This window comes from Ochotona princeps, chromosome 6 (genome assembly GCF_030435755.1).
Source record: "Ochotona princeps isolate mOchPri1 chromosome 6, mOchPri1.hap1, whole genome shotgun sequence".
NCBI classification, from domain to species: Eukaryota; Metazoa; Chordata; class Mammalia; order Lagomorpha; family Ochotonidae; genus Ochotona; species Ochotona princeps.
In genome coordinates, this window is record NC_080837.1 from 36,561,431 (window position 1) to 36,588,281 (window position 26,851).

At 53.4% G+C, this 26,851-nt stretch overlaps 1 protein-coding gene across 7 annotated transcripts in view; it reads right to left on the minus strand.

Moving 5' to 3' along the window:
* Nucleotides 1-196: 196 nt before the first annotated feature.
* The window catches only part of MAPKBP1 (mitogen-activated protein kinase binding protein 1), a 51,622-nt gene continuing 24,967 nt past the window's right edge, over nt 197-26,851 (minus strand). For 3 of the 7 annotated variants that reach the window (XM_058666013.1, XM_058666015.1, XM_058666014.1), the window contains exons 3-31: nt 23,982-24,073; nt 14,581-14,643; nt 14,111-14,168; nt 13,266-13,436; nt 12,800-12,937; nt 12,379-12,561; nt 11,675-11,835; nt 10,911-11,100; nt 10,264-10,410; nt 9,868-10,043; nt 9,093-9,184; nt 8,733-8,858; nt 8,333-8,403; nt 8,057-8,178; nt 7,776-7,851; nt 7,572-7,683; nt 7,349-7,412; nt 7,005-7,139; nt 6,680-6,816; nt 6,416-6,471; nt 5,173-5,409; nt 4,545-4,711; nt 4,202-4,347; nt 3,891-4,088; nt 3,626-3,710; nt 3,073-3,353; nt 2,324-2,923; nt 1,881-1,966; nt 197-1,317 (exon numbers count right to left, since the gene is read on the minus strand). In XM_058666013.1, coding sequence (XP_058521996.1) covers nt 1,090-1,317; nt 1,881-1,966; nt 2,324-2,923; nt 3,073-3,353; nt 3,626-3,710; nt 3,891-4,088; nt 4,202-4,347; nt 4,545-4,711; nt 5,173-5,409; nt 6,416-6,471; nt 6,680-6,816; nt 7,005-7,139; nt 7,349-7,412; nt 7,572-7,683; nt 7,776-7,851; nt 8,057-8,178; nt 8,333-8,403; nt 8,733-8,858; nt 9,093-9,184; nt 9,868-10,043; nt 10,264-10,410; nt 10,911-11,100; nt 11,675-11,835; nt 12,379-12,561; nt 12,800-12,937; nt 13,266-13,436; nt 14,111-14,168; nt 14,581-14,643; nt 23,982-24,073 — 4,398 coding nt within the window. In that variant the 3' untranslated portion in view covers nt 197-1,089. The remainder of the gene's footprint in view (nt 1,318-1,880; nt 1,967-2,323; nt 2,924-3,072; nt 3,354-3,625; nt 3,711-3,890; nt 4,089-4,201; nt 4,348-4,544; nt 4,712-5,172; nt 5,410-6,415; nt 6,472-6,679; nt 6,817-7,004; nt 7,140-7,348; nt 7,413-7,571; nt 7,684-7,775; nt 7,852-8,056; nt 8,179-8,332; nt 8,404-8,732; nt 8,859-9,092; nt 9,185-9,867; nt 10,044-10,263; nt 10,411-10,910; nt 11,101-11,674; nt 11,836-12,378; nt 12,562-12,799; nt 12,938-13,265; nt 13,437-14,110; nt 14,169-14,580; nt 14,644-23,981; nt 24,074-26,851) is intronic. The other 4 variants (XM_058666020.1, XM_058666019.1, XM_058666017.1 and 1 more) reach the window with 4 other exon arrangements.

Genomic DNA, 26,851 nt, shown 5'->3' on the forward strand with positions numbered 1-26,851 from the left:
CAAGGAGGCTCTTCCTGCCTGAACCTTTTGTCCTGTAGCCATCTCCTATCAGCTGGCCTGGGGACACCCGAAATCCAGAACGAATGTGTTCTGTAACTTCCTGTGCTCCGTGTGAGGCGTTCCACAGGAGCGGGGATGGTGAGCCTGGGGCAGGAGTGAGAGGAAGCCGGGCACACTTCAGCCAGCAGGTGTGTGACTGCATTGGTGGCCAAGGGCCTCAGAAGGTGGGCTGGTGCTCAGGAAACCAAGAGGGAAGTTCCAAACACAGGTTGCTGACAGCATCACTCAGGATGCAGGGGCAAGGCAGTGTCGGGGCCCCAGCAGCCTACCGGGGGGCCAGGGTCGGAGGCTAGGGAAGACCAAGGGGCTGAGTGAAGGAGGCCAGGGCTTCAGGTTTGCCCAGCAGAGGGATTTACTGTCCCGCAGCAACGTCCCACAGCTGGCTCTCCAAATTCTGGCCAGAAGAAAGGGGTTGGGGACCAGGGCTGGAGACAGGTCCTGTCCAAGGGAGAAAGGGAGTGGAATGTGGAGCCTCAGGTCCTGATGCCAACTCAAGTCTCCTGATGGCTGGGGTCACCCTGGAGGGCCAGGAGGTGGGGCAAACCTCCCCTGCTCCGGGGGAGTGCAGCTGGTGTGGGAGGGGAAGGGGAGAGAGAAGTGAAGGTATGCAGTTGGCTAAAGGGTACTGCATACCCTCTCACCTCTACCCCACGGAGTACCCTGTGTCTGCTGATCCCTGAAGTAGTTTCAAATGGCTTCTAAGAAGAGAGGGTGGCCCTTCCCAGTGTGCCAAGATGGGGCAAGCTGCCCTCCCAGCCCTCCCAGCACCAAGGTGACGAAGACCCAAGATCAACCCCTGCCATGCGCCCCTGGGTGGGCCGTGGAGGCAGAAGCTCCTTGGAAGTGAGGCAACAGTCAGGGAAATAAATTAATAAATACAGCGCCGCTCCATGAGCGGCTGGGAGAGCCGCCTCGCCTCCAGGCACTGCCTCATGCCACCAACTCAGACGTCCCCACGCGTCTGTTGAGTGGAGGAGGGGCCGCAGTCCAGAGCAGGGGCAGCATTCACAGGGGACAGGCTTCTGGAACTCAGAGCTTGCGTTCCATGCGCCGCTCCACAGCTCGGAGCAATAGCTCTGAGTACTGCTCCAGCAGGGCCTGCGTTTGTTCAGCCCCCACGGCCCCGGGGCTCCCACTGGGGCTGGGCAGTGTGGCACCAGCCAGGGCCTCTAGTTCCTGCCGCACGGAGGAGAAGGTGTCTCGGAGGAGCTGGGCGATGCGGCTCTGCTCTGCCGAGGGCGTCCTACAACCAGCCACCTGCAACAACAGGACCCAGGGAGTGCAGTAGGGCAGAGAGCAGAGGCTCTCCGGAGTCATCCCTGCCCCAGAGGGGCCTGGCGCAAGTTGCACGCTCTAAGGCCAGCAGGTAGGACTGGGGGCATGGGATTCATATCGACCCCACAGGCAGGGCCCTGGAGAACCCCATCAGATTACAAAACAGTCTACATCTCGTCAGCAACTCCTCTGTCAAAGCCTGGGTCCTGCCGGACTATCCTCTATATCAGGAATGGCCAAATCATTTTGGATATGAATAGGGGATACTGCTGATAATCAGTCCAGAACAAACTGGGACTGTCCTGAGCAAACCAGAGCAGACAGTCTCTATGTCCCTTCCTCCTGCACAAGGAAGTCACCAGCTTTTAGCCAGCAATGATCCACAAGGTCCTGGTCTAAGAGGCCTGGCTCGAACTCTGATGTTCTCTTCCTGGGATGTTCTTAAGGACTCCATGCCCATGGTGGAAGAACAGCCTTATCTGTACCACTCTGGACATGAGCAACCTAGCACTCTGTGTTCCCCCTGGTTGGTGCCAAACACTCACCAAGCGGTAGAGCCGCACAGCCTGGCGCACGCTGCCACGGAGCTCTGCCACAAGCTGCTCACACTGCTGCAGGCTCAGCACGGGGTCTGAGAGAGATGGCTGGAGCTCAGAGAGGCCCAGCAAGTTGTCCTGGCCCCCAGACCCTCCCTCTTGCCTCCTTCCTTCCAGTACCCTCCCCGACACCACGGAAAACAACAGGGTCCAGAGGCAAGGGCCTGCCCTGGGCACAGAAGGCACGGGAGGGTGAAGTGGAACACAAGGAGATCATGAAGGCTGGCAGGAGTGCCTCACCATCACAGCGTGACTTTTGGACCCAGACAGGAGCAGACAGAATGAAAAACACCACAGGCTGGACACACAGAAATGGGATGGAGCCAGAGAGTGGCCGACAGTGACGAAGAGAGAGGATGAGGCGAGTGTGAGGACCGGGGAGCTGTGCACACCTGAGTCCTGGCTTAGGGCTGCCCCTGGCCTGGTGTATTCCATGGGACTGGGAGTCTCTTCGGGGGTTGGGGACTGCGAGTTCTCGGGGCCTCGAAGGAGGATGCTGGCTGGCAGTTGCTGGGCGCGGGGGCTGTTGGACCCAGAATGAGCCTGGTACTCTGTCTTGGGCTTGGGAGTAGCACCCTCCCTCAAACAGGCCCGCCTCTCAGATGCGCTGTGAGCCTTCCCTACAACGGCTGAAGCACCAGGTGGCTCTGTCTCACCACGGACCCGGCCCTTGGTTACAGGAGAAAATGCAGGCAGGGTAGGGCGGTCCGGCAGCGGTTTGGGGATGTCCAGGACCAGGTGAGCCCGGCTGGGCAGGGCCAGCTTGCTGAGTGGCGCAGCTCGGCTTGGGGCAGGGGCTTGAGGTTCGGCCACCAGGCCCAAGTTCTCCCCGACAGAGACACTTCGAGCTATCTTGGCTGTGGAACTGGTGGTAGGGTTCTGGTAGGAGCAGGGCCGAGATGGATGGCCATCAGCCTGGGGCAGGGTGCCCAGTCCATTTTGGGTCTCGATCTCCCGTGACAGCAATGGACCTGATGAAGAAGGGGCCTCATCTGTGGATTAGAGACACGCAGATCTCTGAGTGAAGGAGGCATCCCAGGTGTGAAGCTCCAGCCCTGGTAGTTGCTCTTCCCCTGCATGTGTCCACTAAGCAACCCTGGTAGCCCCCACACCCTGGAGCCGGGCCCACCCTGCTCCTCACCCTGTGGTACCAGACTGTGCACAGACTGGGCTTTCTGGAGGCCAGGTAAGGAGCCGGCTGCAGCTACTCTCTTGGGGGCCCGGCTGCTGTCAAAGTTGTGACGGCGTCGTGGCAGCAGCACAGGCACGGCCTGCTCAGGGCGAGGGTTGCCAGAGGAGGGCTCCATGTCCGGAGGTGCTCCAGGGGGATTGGCCCCACTGCCTCTCAGCTGCTTGCTTGATGCCTGTGGCACCTGGACTGGTCTTGACGTCAGCGCTGGGTTTGAGGAGGGGGATAGTTCCCTAAGGGAAGAAATGTGCAAGAAGACCCAGAGAAGGCTCCATGTTTCTCCCTGCCAAGATGGTGAGCAGCTCTCAGCACCACAGAGGCACTGGGAGAAAACAGACACAAAACAGAATTGGGGCAAGTCAGTTTCCCAAGACTAGGAATACAAAACACCCTTGGGTGTGGGATGAGGGACCCCTGGGGGCGTTAGTAGTGGGTGTTTGCTGCTCCAGCAGGAGCATCACGAGGCGAGGAGAGCTGGCGCTGCCGTGGGGCAAGGGCTCTATACCTGAGTGGAGGACTCTGCACCTGTGACAGGAATCGGGAAGAGATGCTCCGAGACTCTGTCCTGTCCGGCACCCGAACTGGGGCCCCTGCCAGGGTGGTGGATATAAAGGATGAAGGCAGGAGCCAAGCCTTCAGCCTGCATTCTGCCTCCCCTGCAAGGTCACTCCAAGGCTTTGCCTGCCCTGCCCCCTCCCTCTCAGCTAGGCAAGGAGAAAGGAGAAAGGTAGGCAGGCTGCGGGAACCCGAAGCTGGCCCTCTGACCACACCTGGAGCAGCCCCATTGGCCAGAGTCTCAAAGTGCTGTTTCAGAAACTGCTCCTGGTCCGGCGTATGGGGGCTGCCTTCCTGCAACCCGTATAGGCCCGTGCTGCCCTCCTCTTCCTCCTCCTCTTCATCACCCTCAGCTGGCTCTTCAAGGTCTGAGGAGATGCCATCCACACTCAGGGGCTCCGTGCTCTCGGAGTCTGGATGTGGGGGGATGGGGAGAGGCATCATTCCACACCTGTCTGTTGCCAGGGCCTCCACTGCTGCACCCTCGCCCCCAGCCCAGGGCTCTCCCAGGGCACTGTAGCCTCACCTTCATTGGGATGCTCGGGGCTGGAGAGGCGGCTGCCACTGTAATCCATTGAACAGGCGCTGTCGGGGCTGTGCTTCTCTGAGCCCCTGCTGCCCAAGTACACTCTTCCCAGGGTTCCTCGGGCTGGAGCCTGCACCTGGAACTCACTGCCAGGAGAGGGAAGAAAAGACAGTGAGCAGGCCTGAGCCCCAGCATCAGAGGGCTGGGGACCAGACAGGGATGAGGTGGTGGCCGAGCCCAGAACTTCCTAGAGGTCAGACCTCCCCCAAGTTAAAAAACATTGCGAGAGAAGGGAAGACTGGGGTTGCAGGCCGCTGAGCTCGGGCCAAGGCAGAACCCTTGCCTGGTATCCATGGTGGGGCCATCACTCGGCTCTGGGTAGACAACACCATCTTCAATGGGTGCAGGCTCCAGATCTTGGGCAAAGACCCCTTCCTCTTGTGACAATAATCGGATAATGTGGGGGCAGGAACAGGGTTGGGAAGCCTGTGACCGAGCGGTCTTTTCACTCTGGAACACACAAAGGGGCATCACTGGGGTTGCTGATAGGAGAAAGGGGCCTTGGAGAAGAGACAAATGTGGGCAAGAACTCAGTGTGCGCCAATTCTGGGGAAGCTAAAAGTCCAGCTCTGAAGACAGAAAGACGCTGAGAAGCCAGGCTGGGTCCCAACTGACTCTATGTGTTTCTGCATGAACTATATTAGCACTCTGGGCTGCCAAACACCAGTCACCACCTGGTACCAAGTGTCCTCTAAGGAACCGAGTCCAGGGCAATGGCCATCTTTCCTTCTGTAGTTCAACCCCTCCATTGTCCACCTTAATCCTGCCACCCAGCCTGGCCAGTCTCACTCTGACCGTGTAGCCGAGGGGCAGAGCAGCCAGACCCAGAATGGTGCTGAGGCCTTAGCTGTTACTGTAAGGCTAGCGAGGGTTCCTTGGAGCGCTCTGCAGCTAAGAGAAAGCCGGCTCACCTGGCTGCCATGTGAGGTCTCACAGTCCTTCCGATCATTCTTCCCAGGACCAGATGGGCTTGTGGCCAGCGAGTCCTGGCTGGGGGTCCGAGGGCTTGGGGCCAGTGTCTCCAGCTGTCGCAAGTCCAACATGGAGTGGACACTCAGCTCCACACCTGGCTGAGCCCAGCGCCCCCTTCTCCTGGGTCCTGGGTTGGCTGAAGGAGCTGGATCCAGGAATTCCACTGGCTCCTGTGTCTGGTAAGGGGGTGAGGAGGCAGAGGGGACAAATAATCCCTTACCATGTGCCAGGCATGTCACCTGTATTATAACTCACTTCGTCCTCATAACTGCCTGCTGAAGTGACTACTATTACTATCCCATTTTATAGATGAGAAATGAGCTGTCCAAGACCCCCAGGGCATAAAGGGCTCACAAACTAGGCTGGCTTCAGGGTTCATGCTCTTAGCTGCACCCCACATTCTCTCACGTAGGAACCCCTAGGCTCTACCTCCATCTGGTGCCATGGATACCTGAGAGCTAGGCATCTCTAAAAGTCCCTTTCTTTTGGCATGAGTGAGAGCCAGGATGGGGTGCAGGCCAAGCTGACTTGGACCACATCATCTGCCAGTTCACATGAAGGCCAAGGCTGGGGCTGGGAGTGGGCAAAGCTGGGCTAGGCTGCAGTACCTGCTGGTGAATTCCAAGACTGAAGGCAGGCCATCTCAAACTGGGCCGGAAAGACAACACACCACAGCTCTGCCATGACACTGGGGCCGACGATGGACAGGGCTGGCACAGGTAGGAGCTGGACAGCCTTGGGGCTTGCTCTGGCCACACCCAGCTATCAGTCTTCTAATAGCTCTTTCCCTCTAACTGTTATGAAAGTTCTGAGCTAATCTCCTAACTGGGGGCCTTAACATGATGATTTTTCCAGATTTCTGCTCTTGGCACCCTTGGTTTTCTATAGGTTGTACCCTGATGGCATTTCCTCCCAGGCCCCAGGTGCTGAGCCACTGAGGCACTTCCCCTGGTGAGGACTGACCTCACCCAGCCCCACAGGGAGGAGACACTGGGGCTTCCCTCGGCCCCGCCACCCCAGGAGCAGCCAGCTACTGACCTCCCCCACAAGGTCTTCCTCACATACAGGACTGAGGCACATGGGCAGGCCCCAAACCCAAATGCCTCCCCAGGCCAGACAGCCCCGCTTTCACCTGCCTTCACTTCCTGTAACCTCGAAGGACATTCATCAATGGCGACTCACCCGACTCATCTCCCAATGGGACAGGCTCCGGGGCAGGGCTGCGCTGGGGCTTGCAGCTAAGACAGAAACAGGCAGTCAGAGAGAGAACCTCCCGCCCACCCATCCCTGAAGCCCAGGCCCCACACCGGCCTATTCCACGCATGACCACAGTGGTACCCCAGTCCCCTCAGCTCATATCACTCTCACTCCCAAGTCCCGGAAGGTGCTCATCTAGCCACTTTGCCAACAGGTGCCTATCTGGCCCCATGGCAGACTACCACAGACCTGGATCCTTCTTGGTCATCTTAGAAAGTGTGGGCAGAGCTGGGAGTTCTTCTTCCTCATTACCCTCATCCTCTCCCTCCTTGTCGCTGTCTGATGAGAGAGCTGGTCCGGTTGAGAGCATTGGTGGGGCCTGACACCTGAGACCAAAACAAGGCAGGTCATTGTAAAAGAGGCTTCACCTAGGTCTTTGTGTTAGACGCAAGGTCTTGGGAGATTCACAGTGACAAAAGAGCAGGTCCAGAATGGGGGCGGAGGGAAGAGCAGTGGGATCCCAGCCAGTCATCTGATTACACCCCCAACACGTGCCCACAGTATCTGTTCTCACCGCTTAGATCCAGAAGTCCTCTGGGGAGAAGAGGGGCCCTGCTGCTTGCCCCCTCGCTGGCGCTGGCGTAGCTCGGCCAGACGCTGCCTCATGCTGATGGTCATTTCGGAGCTCAGGCGCCAGACAAATATGCAGCTAGGGGAGCACAGAGCTGGGTGAGGAGGGACAGGGCAGGACTCCGCAGGTGGCAACCCTGTGAGCTGGCAAAGGGAGCCACAGGTCTCCTCCTCCTCCCAGGCCAGGCCCACCCAAGAAATACCCTTGCTCAGTTCCACTTCCCAGAGACATCTGTGAGATGAAAAGAGGGGAGGAGGCAAGATGTGCCGCTGGCACAGAGAGCTCACCTATCCCCTGACACGGAGATGAGGTGTTTGCAGTCATTACTAAACTTCATGCCAGTGACAATCTCTGTGAAGAACAAAGACTGTGGTCTGTGAGCCGCCCGGAGTGGCCAGTGACTTCCTTTCTGGCCCAGCAATGGAGATGGGAGCTGGAGGGTGGGGCAGGCAGTGCTGCTGAGGCCTGAGAAGCTCAGGGAAGAGAGGAAGGTTCCAGGGCTATACTCACCTGAGTGGCCAAACATAGTGGCCACACACTCGCCTGAAGAGAAGTCAAAAATGGAAAGGTTCTTGTCAGAACAGCTGGTGGCAATGTAGATCCCCGAGGGGTCTGTCTGCACCTGCGGAGTGGGCCACACAGCTGAAGAACACAGGAGGTACCAGTCCCTCTCCACCCAGGGCCCCCAGTGCCTACCCTACCAGGCCCCCTTACCTTAATGAGGGTGCCATCCTCACCCTGGGACCCTTTAAACAATTTCTTCTGCTTCCCACTGCTGATGTTAAAGATCCTGCAAAGAAACACACTGCCATTCACCCAGGATGCCACATATCGGCAACCCAGCCAGCACCTTCTCTCTATGTGCCAACACTGAAGGGGCCAAAGGGCCTACCATCTCTTAGGGGAGGCAAGGGACTCATTCAGCGGACTCAAGGGGATAAAAGGCCTGGACAAAAAGACATGAGGGCAGGAAGGCCTAAGAAGGGGAGTCGCACCGAATGTTTCGATCTTGGCAGCCGATGGCTGTGTACTTCCAGCTGGGCTCCACATCCATGTCATAGAGGGTCGTCTTCCGCACCACGTGGTGTGTCCGTGTAAACTGCACACCATCTCCAGACTGCAGGGAGCAGCATATGGGCAGACTCACACCCAGACACCCCAGCAGGCCCACCGAGCTCTGCTTTCACTTCCTTTCACCACTCGGAGCCCCAGACAGGGGACTGGCAGAGACCCCTACCCCTGTCCCTTGCTGGGAAGCCCAGGACACGCACCTTCTGTGCAGTGCGGAAGTAGATGCTCTTGTCTGCTCCACAGCTGATCATGCGGACTTGCCCATCGCTGGCTGAGAAGGAGGTGACGCCGTTGTCACTGTTACCACATGGGGGCAGCCTTTTCCCTGCCTCCCCACCCTAAGTTCCCCCAGTTGTGCTCTTGAGCACAGCAGACACAACCAATCCAATCAAAATGCTTCTCTCTAGCCCTGGGTTTTTCTTTTTCTCCCAGACTGGCTGGCTCAGGGTCCTCTAGCCTGAGTCTACACCTGTCTTCCCACCCAACCCCAGACCTTTCAGCTGCTGTTCAATACTCCCCTACAGATGACAGAGCCCTCTCTCAGAGGGAGGACAAGTGGCAGTAGGGGTGGGATGTGTCTCATCTGCCCAACCCCCCCACCTGCAAACTTGACAGCGGTGATGGAGGAGGAATGCTCGTCCAGCGTCTGCTGTAGGCTGTACTCCCGCCCAGCGTCCAGCACGTGGATCAGCCGGTCCCGGCTTGCCGACGCCAGCAGCTTCAGACCTGGGGTTGAAAGAACAACTCTGTCAGCCCCGAGTGGGTCCTTAGCTGAGCCCAACTGCAGGTTCCAAGGGAACAGAGCCTCATGTCCCTGAGCCACATGAACCACAGAGCAGAGATGGCACTGTCCTCCACTAAACCTACAAAGGCACCAAGAAACCAGGACGGAGGTAAGTGGCCCTGGTGGGACTGGAGGAACGCCATGCCATCCAGCCCAGGCACGGGGCACCCCCTCACCTGTGTCGGGCTTAGAATACTCGAGGCACAGAATCTCTGAGTCATGGGCCTCCACCTTCAGCATCTCACTCAGGGACTGAAGCTCATGCACCCTGCAGAGGAGGTGAGAGGGGGTCACCACCAGGCCACAGCAGGAGGGGTTCACCCCTTCCTCTGTTACACTTTACAGATGACAGATGAGTCTGATTTCTATACTCCCCTTACCAAGCTTTCCCTAATGTTAACACCTTTCATAGTGTATCAGGGCCAGGAAATGTACACCAGTGCAAGACGATTCCTTAAGGACCTTGTGATTCACAGCTCACCCATTTTCTTTCCTTCAGGATCCAGGATCCTACCCAGAGTCCAAACTGCATTAGTTGCTATTTCTTTCTGCCATCTGTAGCAGTTCTTCTGCTTTGCCTTCCCTCTCATGACCTAGACAGTTCTGAAGATCAGCTGCTCTGGGCTGCATGCACCTCAATTCAGGTTTGCTGGTACTTTCTCATGACTGTGTTAACTTTATGCATATTTGGAAAGGACACCACAGAAACAATATTACAAACTTCATAGAATGGCTTCATGTTGCTGATACAAGGGTATTAACCTTGGTCACTTGGTCAAGCTACTTCCTGCTGGGGTTCTTCACAGCAAAGTTACTGTCTTTCCCTTATAGGTAAAAATATGTTGCTCCTGGCCTTTGTGAGACAATTTCCATAAAACTCTGTACCTGAGGCCCTGACCAGCCCAGCCTGCACCTGGGAGGCAGGTACAGCCACTTTGGGCCTGGAATTACCTGAGTGTGCCCATCCGGTCCCCTGAAGCCAGATGCTGTCCATTGGGGCTGATGCACACAGAGCGGATGCCCACCCGGGGATCCATCAGGGACCCATCGGCTTTGTCTCCTCCAGGCAGCTCAGTGTCCAGCAGGGCCTGCGTGTTCCCGTCTACATAGATAATCTTAATGAGGTCCTAGTGGGAAAGGTCAGAAGAGGCGGATAAGACAGATCCACACAGCATAGCTGCAGGGGGAGGCAAACGCTGGGCAAGACAAACTCTTGGTTCACAATACCCAGCTGAACAAGAACTGGGAGATCACGTTTAGGGATCTGGGGCCTGCGACTGAGAGACAAAAGCTATGAGGGGCTGGGGTAGCAAGTACAGAGTGGGGTTCCAGAGCATCAGTGCTCACATTGCTGAGGATGTTTCGGTGCAGGGTGGAGCCATGCACACCGGAGCTCTCCATGTTCCACAAGCGGATAGTGTTGTCAGAGGAACAGGTAATAAAAGAACTAGGGGGCAGGCAGGCCTGGTTATTGTCCTTCACCTCAGGGTAGACCTGCAGGGGCACAGAGTACACGGTTAGACAGCCATGTGGGGAGGAAGAAGGGAACTAAAGAGAGAATGCTAGCCAAGACCCAGCCTGGTGCCAGGCACAATGGTCGTGACATGAGTATCTAAGGGAAAGTACACTGACCTAGCACCGATGATGCACCAGGCATTCTGCCATGCATCCCACGGTCTTCATTATACTTTATTCTTAGAACAGTTAGGTGGATCAGACACATCATTTTACAGTTGAAGAAACTGGGACTCAGCCAAGTTAATGACTTTGGCGAGATCACCAATCCCAGACAAGGCTTAACTAATAGCAGTGCACACTGGAAGATGTCAGAGATGAGGAAGAATTAACATTCCAACTCAACCCACAGGCCCCATCACAGAGACTCTGATGGTGAAAAGGGAGGTGGCATCTGGCAAAACGCGCTTTCTGCTCTGTAACAGTGATGCCAGTAGAGCTGCTCAGTCTCACCCAGCCAGCCGGCCAGATTCACATACCTCCACACTCCAGACGCAAGAGGAATGGTACAAGGCTGAGTACACCTTGCCCACTTTCTTGGGGTCCTTCACATCCCAAACGTAAATGCTGTGGTCGTTGTACACACAGGACAGCCATTGATTGGTCGGATCAAAGGTCAAGGCGATGGTGTCTGGATACCTGGCATTGGCCACACCAGAGAAGAGGCGACTGTGGGGGAAAGGACAGAACAAACCAGTGATACTCAAGAGAACGACAGAGTGTTGGAGCCCTGGCCAGAGCTGCTTGAGGAAGGAGACCAGCGTCCAGGAGCCGGGTGCTGGCTGAGCACAGGCCATGGGGCCAAGTGTTCTTATGATGAGTAAGAACACTCACAAACACCAGCGGCACACAAGGTGATTCTGTAGCCAGGATGGGGCAAAATAAGACTGTTTTGAAGCACATCTGCATGAAGATAAACACAACCTCACCCTACAAACCACAGAAAGGGCCAACGGTGCCCTCCCCTGCCCAACATGACTGATGGGGAAATGTGTCCACTTCCTGACAGCATCAGAGCAGAACACAACTTTGGGCCCTTTGAACCATCCCTAAGCATCACCTACTATAAGTCCAAATCCCGCAAGCCCCTTCTGACACATGCTTCTTGAGACACTCCCACATCCTCCATCCTGTATGGTTGCCCTGGTTACACTAAGTACTGAAAGACCTACCTTTGCCTGCAGAGGTGTTCCTGGGCACCAAAAGAGGCTTTGAATGGAGACAGGGGGCCCACAGAGCTCACCTGGCCTCAGTGACGCTGGCAATGTCTGTGCCCAGGGCATGTGGTCGGGGCAGGGTACTGAGGAAGTGTAGGTTGGAAGGGTTGAAGAGCCGTACGGTACCATCGGCGCAGCCACAGAAGATGTAGTCTTGGCTCACAGAGATGCAGTGGGCCACCGTGGTCTGTAGGCAGAGGGGATCAGCTTAGTAGCAGCCACCTGCCCACTCTGCCTCCATCAACAGTCACTGGCCAGGAGGACAGTGGGGCCAAGGTGGGGTGAGGGGAAAGCAGCCCTGCTGCTCTGTTCTGAGCCCCCTGCTATCATCTGCTGCCCTCCCTCCAGCAGCAGGTGGCCAGTGGACTCCAGTGCTGTGCAGCTGGGGGATGGGAACTGGGAACCCTTCCCAGGCACTGGCCAAGAGGACAAAAGAAGAAAAGCCCACAAAGAGAAAGCAGAAGCATGAGCAAGAGAGGAAGACGCAGGCAGCACTTACTGTGAAGCTGTCTGTGTTCTGAGCTCAAGAGGAAAGCAGGGGAAAGAGAGACAGAGAGGGAGAGAGCAGAGAGGAGGCAGTTACACGGATCACCAGGGGGTGGGAGCTGGGCTTAGCTCAAGCCCCCCCAAGCCGCCTTCTCCTGCACACACGGCCCGGAAGTCCCAGCACCAGCTCGCCCCTAAGCAGGGACCTGGGAAGTCCCTACCCACTAAAGAGAGAGAGACTTACTCTCAGCTCCACCCATTTGTCCAAAAGCCTGCGGTCACTGAATTCGCACAGCAGCCCTGAGGATGTAATGCAGAAGGTGCTGTCTGCCTTCTTCCCTCGGCCGCAGGCCACGTCAGTGAACAGGTTGTTCCGGAGCTCCCCCAGCAGCCCCGAGCGGCCCAGCAGGGGCACGGTGGCATTAACCTGTGGAGACAAATCGCTGTTTTCCAGCCCCCAAGCCTGCCACAGAATAAGGAGAGAGGAAGCAGCAGGGTCCCACTGCCCCCCTCGCCCCACTCCCGGAACACTCTCAAGCTTGGGCTGTGTCTGGCTCCCCTGAAACTCCTGCAAGATTGCTAAGCCAGAAGAGGTGGAGCAGTCTTGGGGCAGCTGTGCCAAGTAGGACCAGAGCCTCAGGCGACTTTCAGCCCTAGTATCTCACCTTCGAGGTCTTGCTGTCATCCAGGTACCAGAATTTGATGTGCCGGTTGCCTGCAGTGACAAAGTAGCTGCAGTCTTCAGAGAAGGACACTGCTGTCACCCGACTGGATACCTTGTTAGATGCCACCACAATGTTTTTCTGGAGAGAAGGGAAGAGAAAGAATCAAGGCTCTGGGGCTGAGAAGAAAGAGGCTCAGAAAATGGAGGGGGATTAGGAAGAGCCTGCGCTTGAAAATGTGTTTCCTTTAGGGGATTTACTGGTCAGAAAAAGCGGTGGGGTAGATCCCCTTTGAGTAGTTGAAAAAGCTTCACCCCCTGCGGCACAGAGCTAGCGCTTTCCCGCAGCATGCTTGGCCACCCAGCTGCTTCAGAGGTAGAGGGAAACAGCTCAGACGGGCAGCTTCCTGACGCCCCAGCTGCTACCAGCCATCCGTGACGTGCCAGGCCTCTCCACCCAGCCTGCTCACCTTCCAGGCCCAGACGTTGACGATCATGTCATGCTGGTAGCCCACAGAGACAATGTACTTGGCGCTCGGGGAGAAGGCCACACAAGCCACCCCATATTTGTGCTCCTGCAGCTCTGCCACCTGGCTGTGCTCGGCCACGTCCCACACCCGCACGGCGGGCATGTGCCCACTCTGAAAGGAGGCAAGAACTGCACGTGAGGACCGCGGACATGCAGCCTCCCTCACCTTCCATGGCAAGGGGCCCTGACTTCTCAGCTACTGGGCACTGCCTCTAACGAGCCCTGCCAAAAGCAAACAGCACAGGTGCGTAGGGAATAAAATAAATGCCCAAGGATGGCACTTTCCCTCAGCAGGAAAGCAGCCCAAGATCATATTCAGACCTTGGGGTAGGGGTCTGCACTTTAGGGTACGCGCAGAGCTTCCAGGCAGACAGGGCTGAGAACCCCAACCTTTCTGTGTTCCTTCCCTGACTGCCTCCTGCCAAGAGGCAGGGAAGGCAGAGGTGTTCCTCATGTGCCCAGCAGGTGGCCTCCAGGGACAAGGAGTATTATAAGACAGTGGCTTTTCAAAGTTGCTTCCCTAACCATCAGTATTACTTTGGGAACTGGGCAGAAATGTGAATTTGAGGGGTCCCCATTCGAGGTTTATAAGAACTTGGCAGGCAGTGGGGGGAACAGGCTTTAACAAGCCTTGGAAGTGACTCAGATGCACCCCGAACTTAAGAACTGTTCTAAAGGATGGTAACACCAGGACTTGGCCTCTGTTCAGGAAGGGTTGTGACATCAGCCACAGCTAAGGCCAGGCCAGCGTCCCTTGGCACAGTGCTGCTGCTCTTCCCAACTCACCTCGCCAGTGACCAAGTACTTGCCATCAGGGGAGAAGGCAAGGGCTGTGATGGTTTTCCTGCAAGAGATGGATGGACAGGCTCAGAGGGGCACTGGCAGGCTGGCCTAGGCCTGGCCCCCAACAGCCTCTCAGAGGTAAGGCCAGCCAACACTGATGGCACCTGTAGTACTTCCTCATCTGGCCCTGATTAAGACCACAGTTCAAGAGTGGGGAACTTTTTTCTGCTAGAGGCCACTTGGATATTTATAACATTATCCACAGGTCATATAAAACTATCAACTTAAAAATTTTCCTGCGGTAGGCGTATGGAATTTCGAGTCCTACCTATGGTTGCCTTGGCAGGGCTAAACCAAGCATTTCTATGGGCCTGAAAGTCTTGGGTTGGATGTTCCCCACCCTTGCCCTGGACAGTGCCCTGTTCATAGCCGCAGGAGGAAGAGCTGCGCCCTGAGAATGCAGGCCTGCTTACCTGGAACTGTTAAGGATGTGATGCTGCTTGTGTTTCCGGGGATTGAATAACACGACCACACATCTGGGGAAGGGAGTGAGACAACAGGCTCAGCAATAGGCCATGGTTCCCTTAGGATTTACTGGTCACCGGACTTCCAGCCACCCAGCAGGCAGCTTTCTCCTGGAAACCTGCTCCTGGGGCCCCCTTCCCTACTCGAATCTCCGGAGTCCCGTGAGGGTGAGAGGGATCCTTCAAAGTCTAACCACATCAGGACCCTAAGTACCAGCCCCCTCTCTAGACACAGCTACAAAGAGCACAGGGACACAGGCTTTATGACTCCTTGCACACACCTGAGGAGGGTACAGGAGGAGAGCAAACACATCATTTGAACAAAGTAGACCTGAGGGGCACAGCTTGAAGCAGGTTTGGAGCCACGCACGTGCCAAGCACTGTGTTTCAAACAGGGCTGAGGCTGCTCACATGTGTACCGGTGTGCGTACCTAGCAGGGCCACCACTCAGCCCTCCTACTAGATGAGACAGGTAGCAGGAGGCCAGGGAAGGACCCAAAGTGCAGGGAGGTTCAGAGAGACACAGGGTTAGGGAGAAAGCCTGGGAGCTAACAGGGCCACAGAGCTGCAGGTCCCAGCTCAGAGACACTCTAGCCCCAGTAAACCTGAGAAGGGCCTTCCTGACACAAAAGGAGACATTCAGAGACTCCAGGCACCTTGCAAAGAAGGCTGGCAACAAGGTCTCCGCTCAGCGCGTCAGATGCATTCAGGTCCAGACTGACTTTCCATATGAGGCTCCAGGAGGAAAGCCAGGCAGCAACAGTCCCAGGCAAGACGCTGGAGGCCAAGAGCCAGGCAACGTGCTCACCACGCTCCCTGGCTGTGAGAGGCCCGGGCCACTGCCTCTTGGCCTCACCTCTTCATCAGCACCAGAACTGGCTGACCAGAGCCAACCAGGAATGGGGCAGGAGAGGAGTGTGAGCAGACTAGAAACTCCTCCACCTAACCTTCGTAGTAGAACCTGCTGCCGCCTTCCATCTGAACACCACTGCTGCCTGGAAACTTGAAGTGGGGTGGCAGTAACCAGTTACTAGGGAGTGTTTGGTATCTGAGGCTCAAGAAATCCCTCCAGGGCCCAGAGCAAAGGCCCAATTGACTAATCCTATGCCCTGCAAGCACCAGGATCCCATATAAGTGCCAGTTTGTGTCCTGGCTGCTCCACTTCCCATCCAGCTCCCTGCTTATGGCCTGGGAAAGCAGTGGAAGACGGCTCAAAGACTTGGAACCCTGCACCTGTGTGCAACTACTTAGGGAGTAAACCACTGGGTGGAAGATCTCTCTCTCTGTCTCTCCTTCTCTCTGCAAATCTGCCTTTCCAGTTTAAAAAAAAATTCCCTCCAATAAGTAAATTCCCCAGGTAATCTTTTTTTGAAATTGAAAAATCAGATATACAGAGAGGAGGAGAGACAGAGAGGAAGATCTTCCATCCAATGATTCACTCCCCAAGTGGCCACAACAGTTGGAGCTAAGCCAATCCAAAGCCAGGAGCCAGGAGCTCTTCCGGGCCTCCCACGTGAGTGCAGGGTCCCAAGGCTTTGGGCCATCCTCAACTGCTTTCCCAGGCCATAAGAAGGGAGCTGGATGGGAAGTGGGGCCACGAGGACACAAACCAGCGCCCATATGAGGTCCTGGCATGTGCAAAGCAATGACTTTAGCTGCTAGGCTACCACATCAGGTCCAACCCCAGATAATCTTATCTAGAGACACTGGGACCTTGGCTGTGACCAGCTGGCCCAGAATTGCCATACTGCGCAACAGACTTGGCACACTGAGTCCCACCACCCCTTTCTCCCCTCCCTAGATCCTATGCATGCTTGGTTCTCTTTCCCTTATTCCTTCTAGAATGCCAAAGTTAAGAGGGTCTTAAAAAATATGACAAAACAAGATGGATTTAGAATTCTGTGCCCCACTGCTCCTGAATTTACACTAAATCAAGTCAACTATGATTCAAAGCTCATAAACACAGACACTTCAATACTTGATCCAGTAAGAAATAATAGCCATAGGCCTGCCACCATCATGAATCCAGAGCCCAGCAAGCTCTCTAGCACCTTGCAAGCTATGTTGGCTTGCTGGGGAGTCCCTCTGTACAGGCTCATCGCTTCAGTAAAGGCTTTCCAACCCGCCTAGGTCCCAGTGCTCTAACTTTATTACTGTTACTGACAGACCACAACAAAGGGCTCAGGGCCCAGACAGACCACAACAAAGGGGCTCAGAACCAGACAACCCAATTGATTTGACTCGATGCATAACATAGCAAACCATATTTTAAATCTGGAAAAAGTGCATGCTGAGGACTCCATGGTAAGCTTACGGGTTTGCCTTAAATAGATCAACCTAAAGCAGCCTTTAAGTTTGGTGTATCAGACTGCATTTAAGGTGTGCATGTGTGTTTGTGTGTGTGTAATTATCCAACATGGATAGAAGGGTGACTGGGGCCACAGGCAGATGAAGTCACCCCTTCCTTTTCTAACATCCCCAGTGCTCAAGCTTACCTGGCAAATCCTCAGATGTGGGATAGAAAAGCAAGGTAAGGGGGAGAAAACACAAAGGCAGATCCTTCAACTGATACTTTTTGCAAAATACCCAAGATCTCCTGTGTGCCTGGCTTGTTCACAAAATAACCAACGACAGGGCAGTTGTTGTGGTGCAGCCTGGTCAAGGCGCCATCCTGCTAGCAACTGGGAAGCAGAGGATGATGACTCAATTACATGGGCCCCTGCCACCCAGGTGGGAGACCTAGATGGAGTTCCTGGCTCTGAGCTTAGGCTTGGCCCAGCCCTGGCCATTGCAGCCATTTTGGGAGTGAACCACAGGATGGAAGATCTCTTTCTGTGTCTTTTTATTGCTCTGTCACTCTGCCTTCTAAATAAATAAATAAAATTTAAAAAAAAGAACAAGCACTGAGGAGCCTCCTTGGAATTCCCAGTAAACTCTGATCAAGTTCCCCAGTTAGCCAGAGAGACAAGAACGGCCCTCCTCCTTCTTCCCTTAACCCTGCCCAGTAGGTCAGGCCTATGCAGTAGTGTCAACTGAAATGCTCCCCATGACAGAGGCTGGGCTCTGCTGGTCCCACAGGTTGACTCCCACAACTCAGAACTGGAGGGTCCAGAGTGATGGCTTCCTGGCCAGGGGCGAGGTGAGGCCTTAGTCACTCTGGGCTTGCCCACCAGGGTCCTGTTGCTAGGCCTGCTGCCAGGAGAGCCCAAAGCCCTTGGTACCCTCCTTTCCTGGCAGGTGTGGGCCTACTGCCATCACACAGAGCCCACCATTGCCACAGGACCCACCTCCCACCATTCTTCAGCCTTCAGGAGGCAATCAAAGGAGTCCTTGATTGAGTTATGGATACAACAGCAGAAATACAGAGCAGGACAGGAAGATTCAACCAGACCCTGAGCCTCGAGACTTCCTCTTGCAGACCAGGTAAATAGATTCTCACTTAAGAGTAGGAGAGCACATGGAGGACTCTGCATGTCTTGCTCACAGGCACCCTCTAGCCCCATTTACCACAACCCTACAGGCCCACAATCCCAGTCATCTTTTGTTTCTAGTGCTTACACTGTTTCCAAAGCATATTCTGACTAGTAATACTCCATCCAAATTACATTCAGGGAGGCAGATAGCCCATCTTCACACACTAGGCTGCCAGCTCTGAAGGTAGTATTTTTGTCTCTTGTTTACTGTCCTAAGGGCCAGAAAGACAGACACCCAATAAATATTTGTGAATGAGTGATTGAATCTTTAAGTCACTAGCTGCAAGATTCCAAAACCTTGGCCGCTGAGGAACCTCCTGGGTAAACAGACCTGTGAACCAGGGCCCATGGCTCTCCCCCACCTTAGGCATTTAGGGTACATGGGTATTCAAAGATATTGTGGCAGTAGCAAGGTCAATAACCCTGGGGTTAGACAGGTTAGTCTGTTAGCATCCCATGAGATCAGGGTCACATCCCTTCACTTCTCTGGACCTCAGTTCCCCCATGTGTAAAAGAGAAACAGTATCAGTGTTGGCATTATGGAGTAGCAGGGCTGTGACACTGGCATCCCATATGGGTGCTGGTTCGAGTCCAGGCAGCTTCACTTCCTTTCCAGTTGCCAGCTAATGTGCCTGGGAAAGCAGCAAAAGACAGCCCAAGTGAGTAGGACCCTGCATTTATGTGGGAAGCCTGGAAGAAACTCTAAGAGTCTTGCTTCAGCCTGGCACAACACCTGCCATTGTGGTCTTGCAGAGTGAAATAGTGGATGGAAGATTGCTCACTTGCTCTCTTTCAAATAAACAAATAAATCTTAACACACACACACACACACACACAGTGTGTACTTTACAGGATTGTGTGCACTGAAAGTGGTATTATACTAAGCAATCTGCATGGTTCTCTCAGTCAACTTCCTGAAGGGGATCCATGTACATCAATAACAAAAAGAGACTGGGGGGCAGCAGTTGCAGTAGGGAAGTCCCACTATGCATTCCATGCAGGACTTGCTGGAGACTGCTGATAGGTTAGGACTCTCACCCAGGTTTGGAATTACAGTTTCAATTCCAAAGGGGAAATCTTACAGCTTTATATACTCCAAAAGACACTCATTCTAGGATGTTTCTTAGGGTATTGTAGGAGGACATTGTGACCGTAGGTCAGCGACTGTAGGTCAGCGACCGTAGTCAGGGAGCACAGGATTACAGTTGATGGGACAATATTTGTATGATAAACAACTGAATGGATGTCTTGTGTGTGACTGATTGGATATCCTTTGCATGAGAACAACTGTATGGCTACCTTTTGTATACCTGATGAGATATCATTTGTATAAAAACAGTTGATTGGGAAGTAATATAAAGGCAAAAGGACTTCCAAACTAAGGCATAGAAACAGTTGATGGTTCTGTTGATGAACTAAGTATCTCTACCCTAATCCTGTATGACCCTCAGCATATAAAGTCTGTTGCCCCTAATAAATTTTGGCTATTGATCATCAGTCAGTAGTGCAAGCGTGTTATTATCGGCTCCGTGCACCAAGTCCATCGCTGCAGGACAGCGACAGGGTATCCTTGGTTGTGGCCCTCTTTATGACTGGAATCCAATGATTGCAATCTGGCCAAGGCTCTGAGACCCACTGACATTTCTGCTTCTATTACATACATACAAAATGCCTAATCAAAGGCATAAGACAGGGTGTTAACAACATGGTCAGGGCCCGGTATGCTGGTCTAGTGGCTAAAGCCCTTGCCTTGCACGTGTGGGGATCCCATATGGGCGCCAGTTCTAATCCCAGCGGCCTCGCTTCCCATCCAGCTCCTTGCTTGCGGCCTGGGAAAGCAGTCAAAGACAGCCCAAAACCTTGGGACCCTGCACCTGCGTGGGAGACCCGGAAGAGGCTCCTGGCTTCAGATCGGTTTAGCCCTGGTAGTTGAGGCTACTTGGGGAGTAAATCAACAGACAGAAGATCTTTCTCTCTGTCTCTCCTCCTCTTTGTATATTTGACTTTCCAATAAAAACAAATAAATGTTTGGTTTTTTTAAAACATAGTCATTGGTGGCCAGTTATCAGTAAGCTGCTTCCTGCCCTTAGGACTCAATCACCTTTCTCAGACAAGAGGTGAATCTCTGTGAACCGTTAACACTTACAAACCAAGTAAACAGGCAGATTCTCCTGCCACCCAAGCAGGAGACCTAACTCTCTCCCTCAGGCCATTCCATCTCTCCACCATCCCACACGGTGAGGCTTCAGCACAGAGGTCAGGTGAGCACTGAGGAGGTCCTGCCCAGCCTTCCCAGTGCTGTGCAGCTCTGCACCATGTGCAGCCTGGGCTGAGCAGACAGGGGGCTTCTCAGGTGCACCAGCTTTCCCTGTCCTTCTCCCCACAGAAGGCAACCAAAAGGTCTCTGCTTAGCCTCTGCGCAGACTTGGTCCCCTTGCCAGGACACGTCCGGCAGGCCAGGAGCAGCCCATGCATAGCACTCACGCAGCCACTCTGGCCATGCAGAAGCCCACTTTCAGAATTCCTTGTTCCACACTGACATCAGGGGCTCTCAATCCAGTTAGGCTATTCAATCCAGTTAAGTCCTCCCAAGAGCTGTCTGGCAACCAGCCTGGCACCCTACAGCAGAGGGCTTTCAGTGTGACAGGTGAGAGGCGACTTCCTGAGGGGAAAACGATGGCAGAAGGAGCCTTTGGAGGAGAGAAGCAGGGGCCAGCAAAACAAAAAAGCCTCTGCCCAAAGACTCAGCACTCTCCAGCCAACCACCTTGGCCCAACCCACACTGCCACCCCCTTCCCTGTGCTGTTTCATTTCCTTTCAGAAAACTTTGTTTTGGTTTGATACTTGCCTCTAGGCCTCTGGGAGCATTTTCGGAGTTTTGTTTCTCTTCTTGTTTCTAGGATACCTGAGCTGGCTGCTAGAGCAACAGGCGCAATAGAAACTAGAGAGCAAGCGGGGGCTGGGAGTGATGTAGAATTACCAGATAGCAAGAAAAGGCAGGCAAGGAAGGGAACAAACCTATTTAGGTGCTTACAAACTGCTGGGCTCCAGACACCCCAAAACAACATCAGGGGACTTCAGCACAGAAGAAAACTAAAATACCCAGAAGGGAGCCATTTGCAAAGAGAAAACTTAAAATTCTAAGAAGTGAGGAGGTTAGAAAACAGAGTAAGGGCACGGCCCAGAGCAGTCTGAACCAAGTACCTTCAAGAAAACTGACTAGGGGTGGTAGCGGGAAAACTTCCATCCATTACCTGGAAGGACTCTGGGCACGCGGGCTGGGCTGGGACCTACCCATAAATACCAGCACACATCCTGGATGGTGCCAGGCCTGGGGTGGAGGTGGGAAAGGGTGGAGGGCAGGGCTGCACCCTCCCCAGGGCAGGGACACAGGGCTCAGCATGCACTGAGCAGCACCCCAGGCCTGTCTTGCCTATCCTGCATCAAGCCCCCGCCCTGCCCCACCTCCAACAAGAAGAAACCTGGCTTTCCCAGGCAAAGGCAAGAGCCCAGTGGAATTCCCCTGAGGCAGGCTGCACTGGGCCATCCAACAGCACCGCCCCAGCAAGGCCACTCAGGAGAGACAGTGACCCCAGAACCCAGGTGCCAATGTCTCCCAAGCACAGGCTGAGCTGCCCCCAGACAGGGCTCTTATTCAAATGGCAGGTCTGCAGCTTTAAAAATAAGCAGCCAGCCCTGTGGTCTCCCCCTGAGGCCATTTTAAGAGTCAGAGCTCCTCCTTCTGACTACCTGAACTGGAAGCCTGGAGCCATACCAGCTCTGTGTCCTACAGCACATCCATAACCTCCTTAGAGCTCTGTTACCCCCACTAGAATAGCGGGGTGACAGTACCAACCTCAGAGGCTGGTTCTGAGAAACGCTATGTGCAAAGTCTTTTAAAAGGGCCTGGCGCAGAAGCATTTGCTGAAGACAGCTTTTTTTCTTATCCTCCTGTGAGGACTAAGCTGAGCAAATCATGTAACCATGGACAAAAACCAAAGGTTGCTATGGAAACCATATTGGGAAACTACACATTCTTGAAAGCATAGCATGGTAGAAAAGTAGAGAAGCCACTCTTCTCATTTTTGTATTCCTGGACAACTGAGCAAGCAACTGAGGTTGACAGACAAATGGAGGACAAAGAGCCCTAAGCTTCCTCAAAAGACATTCTTCCAGGGCCAGAGCTGTGGCTTAGCACGTTAGCCTTCTCCTGTGGTATCAGTATCCCATATAGGATGCAGTTCAAGTCCTAGCTGTTTCAGTTCCAATCCACTCCCTGCTTATGGTTTGGGAAAGCAGCAGAGGATGGCTCAAATTTTTGGGACCCTCCACCTATATGAGAGACCAAGAAGAAGCTCCTGATAGTCCTCGTTTTGGATCAGCCAAGCTCTAGCCGTTGCAACCTTTTGGGATATGAAGCAGAGGATGGAACTTCTCTCTCTCTCTCTCTCTCTCTCTCTCTCTCTGTTGTAATTCTGCCTGTCAAATAAATCTTAAAAATTCATACAAAAAGGAAACATGTAACCTCAGAAACTGTTGATGCGAGTTTCTCATTTGCAGGAGCACAGGGTGTGTGTGTGTGAAGATGCAGCCAGAGAGCGATCACTGTCAACCCAAGGCACCCCAGGCACCTGAGGCCTCTGCTTCTCCGTGGTGCCGGCATCTCTCACAGTGATTACATGGATGGACACTTGCAGTAGCAGTATCTGTAATGGCTAGACAGTGGAAGCAACTCAAACGTCATCAACTGACAGGCAAAACAGGGTGTATCCACACACACCACATAACATGGACTGTTATTCAGCCATAAAAAAGAATACAAGCACCGACACATGCTGACCCAGAGGAGCTCTGGAAGCATGGTGCTAAGCTCTTTACAGAAACCACGTGTAGCATGATCCCATTTATACAGAGTGTCTGAATGAGCTCAGTGGTGAAGACAGAAAGTGGTTGCCTCCAGGGATGAGGAATTGGGGGCCAGCAAGGAGTTAGACAAATGGCTGCTGATGGGGGTGTAGTTTGGTTATGGGTGATGCAATGTTCTAAAATTGGTTGTGGTGATGGCTGCATCCCTTAGCAGATACATTAAAAAACACTGAATTGGATGTTTTTTAAATGTGTGGTATCACACCTCACACAGCTGTTTATAAAAGTGGTCAGAAGGTAGCCATTACAGATGGTGCTAGGAGCCATGTGGCAAAGAAAGTGTCAATACATATGTATACATGGGCAACTCATAGCAGTGAACATCTATCTGGCCCGTACTGAAGAACCTAGGTGTTTTCTGCCTTTTGTGATTCTGCCTTAATTGATTGGCTGGGGGCTGTGTGAACTCCAGGCCTGATAGTCTATGTGACACCCAGCAGGACACCTGGCAGGTCACCTGGCAGGTCACCTGGCAGGTCACGTAGGCAGACCACTCCTCAGGAAGGAGGTAGCTTGGTGTTTGTTAAGATCCTCCGCCCTATAGCTCATCAATTTGTACTTTTTGAAAGTTGCTCGCTTCAAACCCACCAATAGAAGCCTGTTAAATCATGACTGTATAATTAATAGCCTAAAATGTATAAGAACCCCTGCGCTGTTCGACCAGGGGCTCTCTCTCCCTCTCCTTTGTTGGCTGCGGCTGCCCCTCCCCCTCCAGCCCTGCTGGGCTACAGGAGACGGCTGGGAGACCTAGGTTAACCTGAATAAACCACCTTTATGCCTTAGCACAAACTTCAGACTTGATGATTTTCTGGGGTTATCAAAATCCGGCACAACAGTACCAGCTCAACCTAAGCACTTCTCCCAGAACAACAGAACCACTTGCCCACTGCAATCAGCCAGCATAGCTAGCTATAAGCTCTCACACACCAAGATCTCTCCCAAGGCACTTACCCAGCTGGATAGGCAACTAAACCTGATCGGGGGTCACAGGCAAGTCCTTGGCCTCCAGACACTGTTATTCCCAGAACCTTCTCCAAGGTCACCTGTTGAGCAAGACAGAGAAGTAACATGTCATAGACAGAGTGACTGTGGACAGGAGGTGCTAAAGGCACCTCGATTATCCTACAGTGCTGACTGCTTTCCTCATGGCCCTGTCTTCAGGAGAACACGGCTATGATCTCTCCAGGCTTGGTTCTGGACGCAGACTCTCAATCCTACGGGAAAGAGCCACTGGGCATCATCTGAATTGAGCAAGGTTCGGTGAGCTGGTACCGCAGGGCAGAATGTCAACTAGTTCAAGCACAGCCCTGCTATAAAGCAACAAACACTCTCCCAATCCAGCAAGGCATCATTTACAAGCTAAGTCCTTGGGTCCTCAGCCTGAGCTCTTGGATTTGAGAGACTTAGTGGTCACCGTTTTTCGTACCACAGAAGGGATGAAGAAAAAACCTTTTTGAGGGTGGAGGGAGGGCAGTGTGGTGGCTCAATTAGTTAATCCTCTACCTGCCAGTGTCAGCATCCCACATGGGCACTGGTTCATGTTCCTGCTGCTCCACTTCTGATCCAGCTCCCTGCTTATGTTCTAGGAAAGCAGCAGGGGATTTGGGAAATGAACCAATGGATAGAACATCTTTCTGTCTCTCCTCGCAGTAAGTCTGCATTTCCAATACAAATCTTAAAAAAAAAAAAACAAACAAAAAAAAGGCATTCCAACTCAGCAAGAGCCAATGTTAGGTATAAATTAGGTGACTCATAGTGTCCCTGACCATCACACCCCATCAAACCCTTCTCACCACTGAACGGCTCCACCTCCCAGATGTGTACCAATTCATACAGATGACAAGCTGAGAAGGCAGAAGTACAGCTTGATGCTGTGTTCAGCAAAGTACAGATGCAGTGTAGGCTAATGACTATTATTAAACCACAACTCCCATAGAGATGAAAGGGAGACTTGTGTCACGTGCTAGAGGACAGGGTCACAGCAGGCGGCCACCTCTCTCATCCTCAGTGTTGTCTGTCTCCTACTGTCTGCAGTCCCTGGGACTGAAAAGGGCTAACTTTCAATCAGCACCCTAATCTCTGCTAAATGATGCCGTGTGAGAGGCACTGCCCTGTTGTGGCCTCTGTTCAGGTCAGCCTCCGCTAGAATCATCTGCACTCTTTGCACCTGCCCTGCTCAGGGATGCCCATGCCCTACCTGGGCTTCTAGAGGTAGAACAGCTGTGTACACAGGCTAGGAAATATGTACTAATGGCTGCATATTCTGCTAGAAAATCCTGCTTCTGAGGAGAACCCTGGAGGTCCCAAGAGGGTGACAGGAACCAGAGACACTTCAGGGGTTCTCGGTGGTCTACTCCTCCACCAGGTTAAGTGTCTAGAGGCAGGAAGCCAGGGATCAATTAAGACAGCTTTAGGATTTCTCTTCTCTCACTATCCCATTGGGAGAACTGGAAGTACTCCTAAAGGGCCTATTTAAATTTTCATCTCTGAGGACCATTTTAGTTTAAATGAGTTTGAAAAGAAATGCCCTGTGGTGGCCAAAGACAAAAATAAGTCTCTAGGATTAGATACAAGTAGGTCCCCAAGAAGCTTCTACCCTTCTTGAGATGTGGACACCAACAAGTGTCTACTCAGTCACAGAAGCAATGTAGGTAGAGAGCATCAACATGCAGCCAACTGGCAAGAACCCTGATGTCTATGAGACACTAACTCTAACATGGAATGCGCTGCCTTCAGCCTACCTTAGACATTCGTGGTAGTCTGCCTGGACTCAGGCCTCCTTCCACTTTCTCCTGAATTCATGACACCCCCACACCCGTCACCTGACACTGACTGAAAGTTCAGGTCACTATGCCCAGTCCCCTGCAGGGTGCCTGTGGCTGTCCAGGGGGACAGGTGTTCCTGCTGCCCTCACTACCTACTGAGGAGAGGAGAGCAAGGAGCCTAAGGCCAGCCGCACCCCACAGATGGAAGAGGTCGCAAAGCCAGTGCAGTGAATCAGAACACTGCTCAGCCCCCAAAATGACCCTTCAGATTCTTTGGAATCACATTTGCTCCCACCACTTTCCTCCCGAATGTTGCTCCCAAAGAATCAGACCAAATGTGCTGGGTCTCAGCTGCCCAGGAATGTGGGGAGTGGGTGTCCTGTGGGCAGACGATGTGCTTCTATAGGGAACTGATTCTGAAACTAGCTTTTTTTCAATGGCAGCTCAAAGCAGGAAGAAGACTCAGGGTACTCAGAGGGGTACTTTAGTCCAGTGTTTCTCACTGTTTGGACCACCATCCGCAGTGAGAAACACAGTCGACATTATCACCCAATGCACACATACACATGTATGTGTGTGTCTGTGTATAAAGCAAGTAAAAGCTTTACAAAAACAATATTGCATGTGACATACTCTATTTATTTATTTAATTTCATTAAAACAATTGCACAGGACAATCCCATGAGCTACTAATGGGCTGGAAGCTCAAGTCTGGGAAACCCACACTGGCTCTGCTGTGTTCCTGTCACTCTCCTCCGGGAACTCCGCACAGCAGAACACACTTCCGGACCCGGAAAACCCATGGGCATGAGTTTGCCTGGGTTCAAAGCTTGGCTTCTTCTCAAAGGATTTATGTTTTTTCGCCTTTTCTGGCTTTCTAAGCAGCTATCCAAAGGGGGCGGGGGGGGGGGAGCAGTTTCTTTTGGCTCTGTGGAAGGGGAGGAGCAGGGAAAACATTCAGGGGCATCAGCTGGTTTTTATTTTATGTTCTTAACTCGACCCAGCTTCCTGTTTGCAGAGAGGTTTGGGGCAGGGCTCTACTTTGCAAGGAGCCAA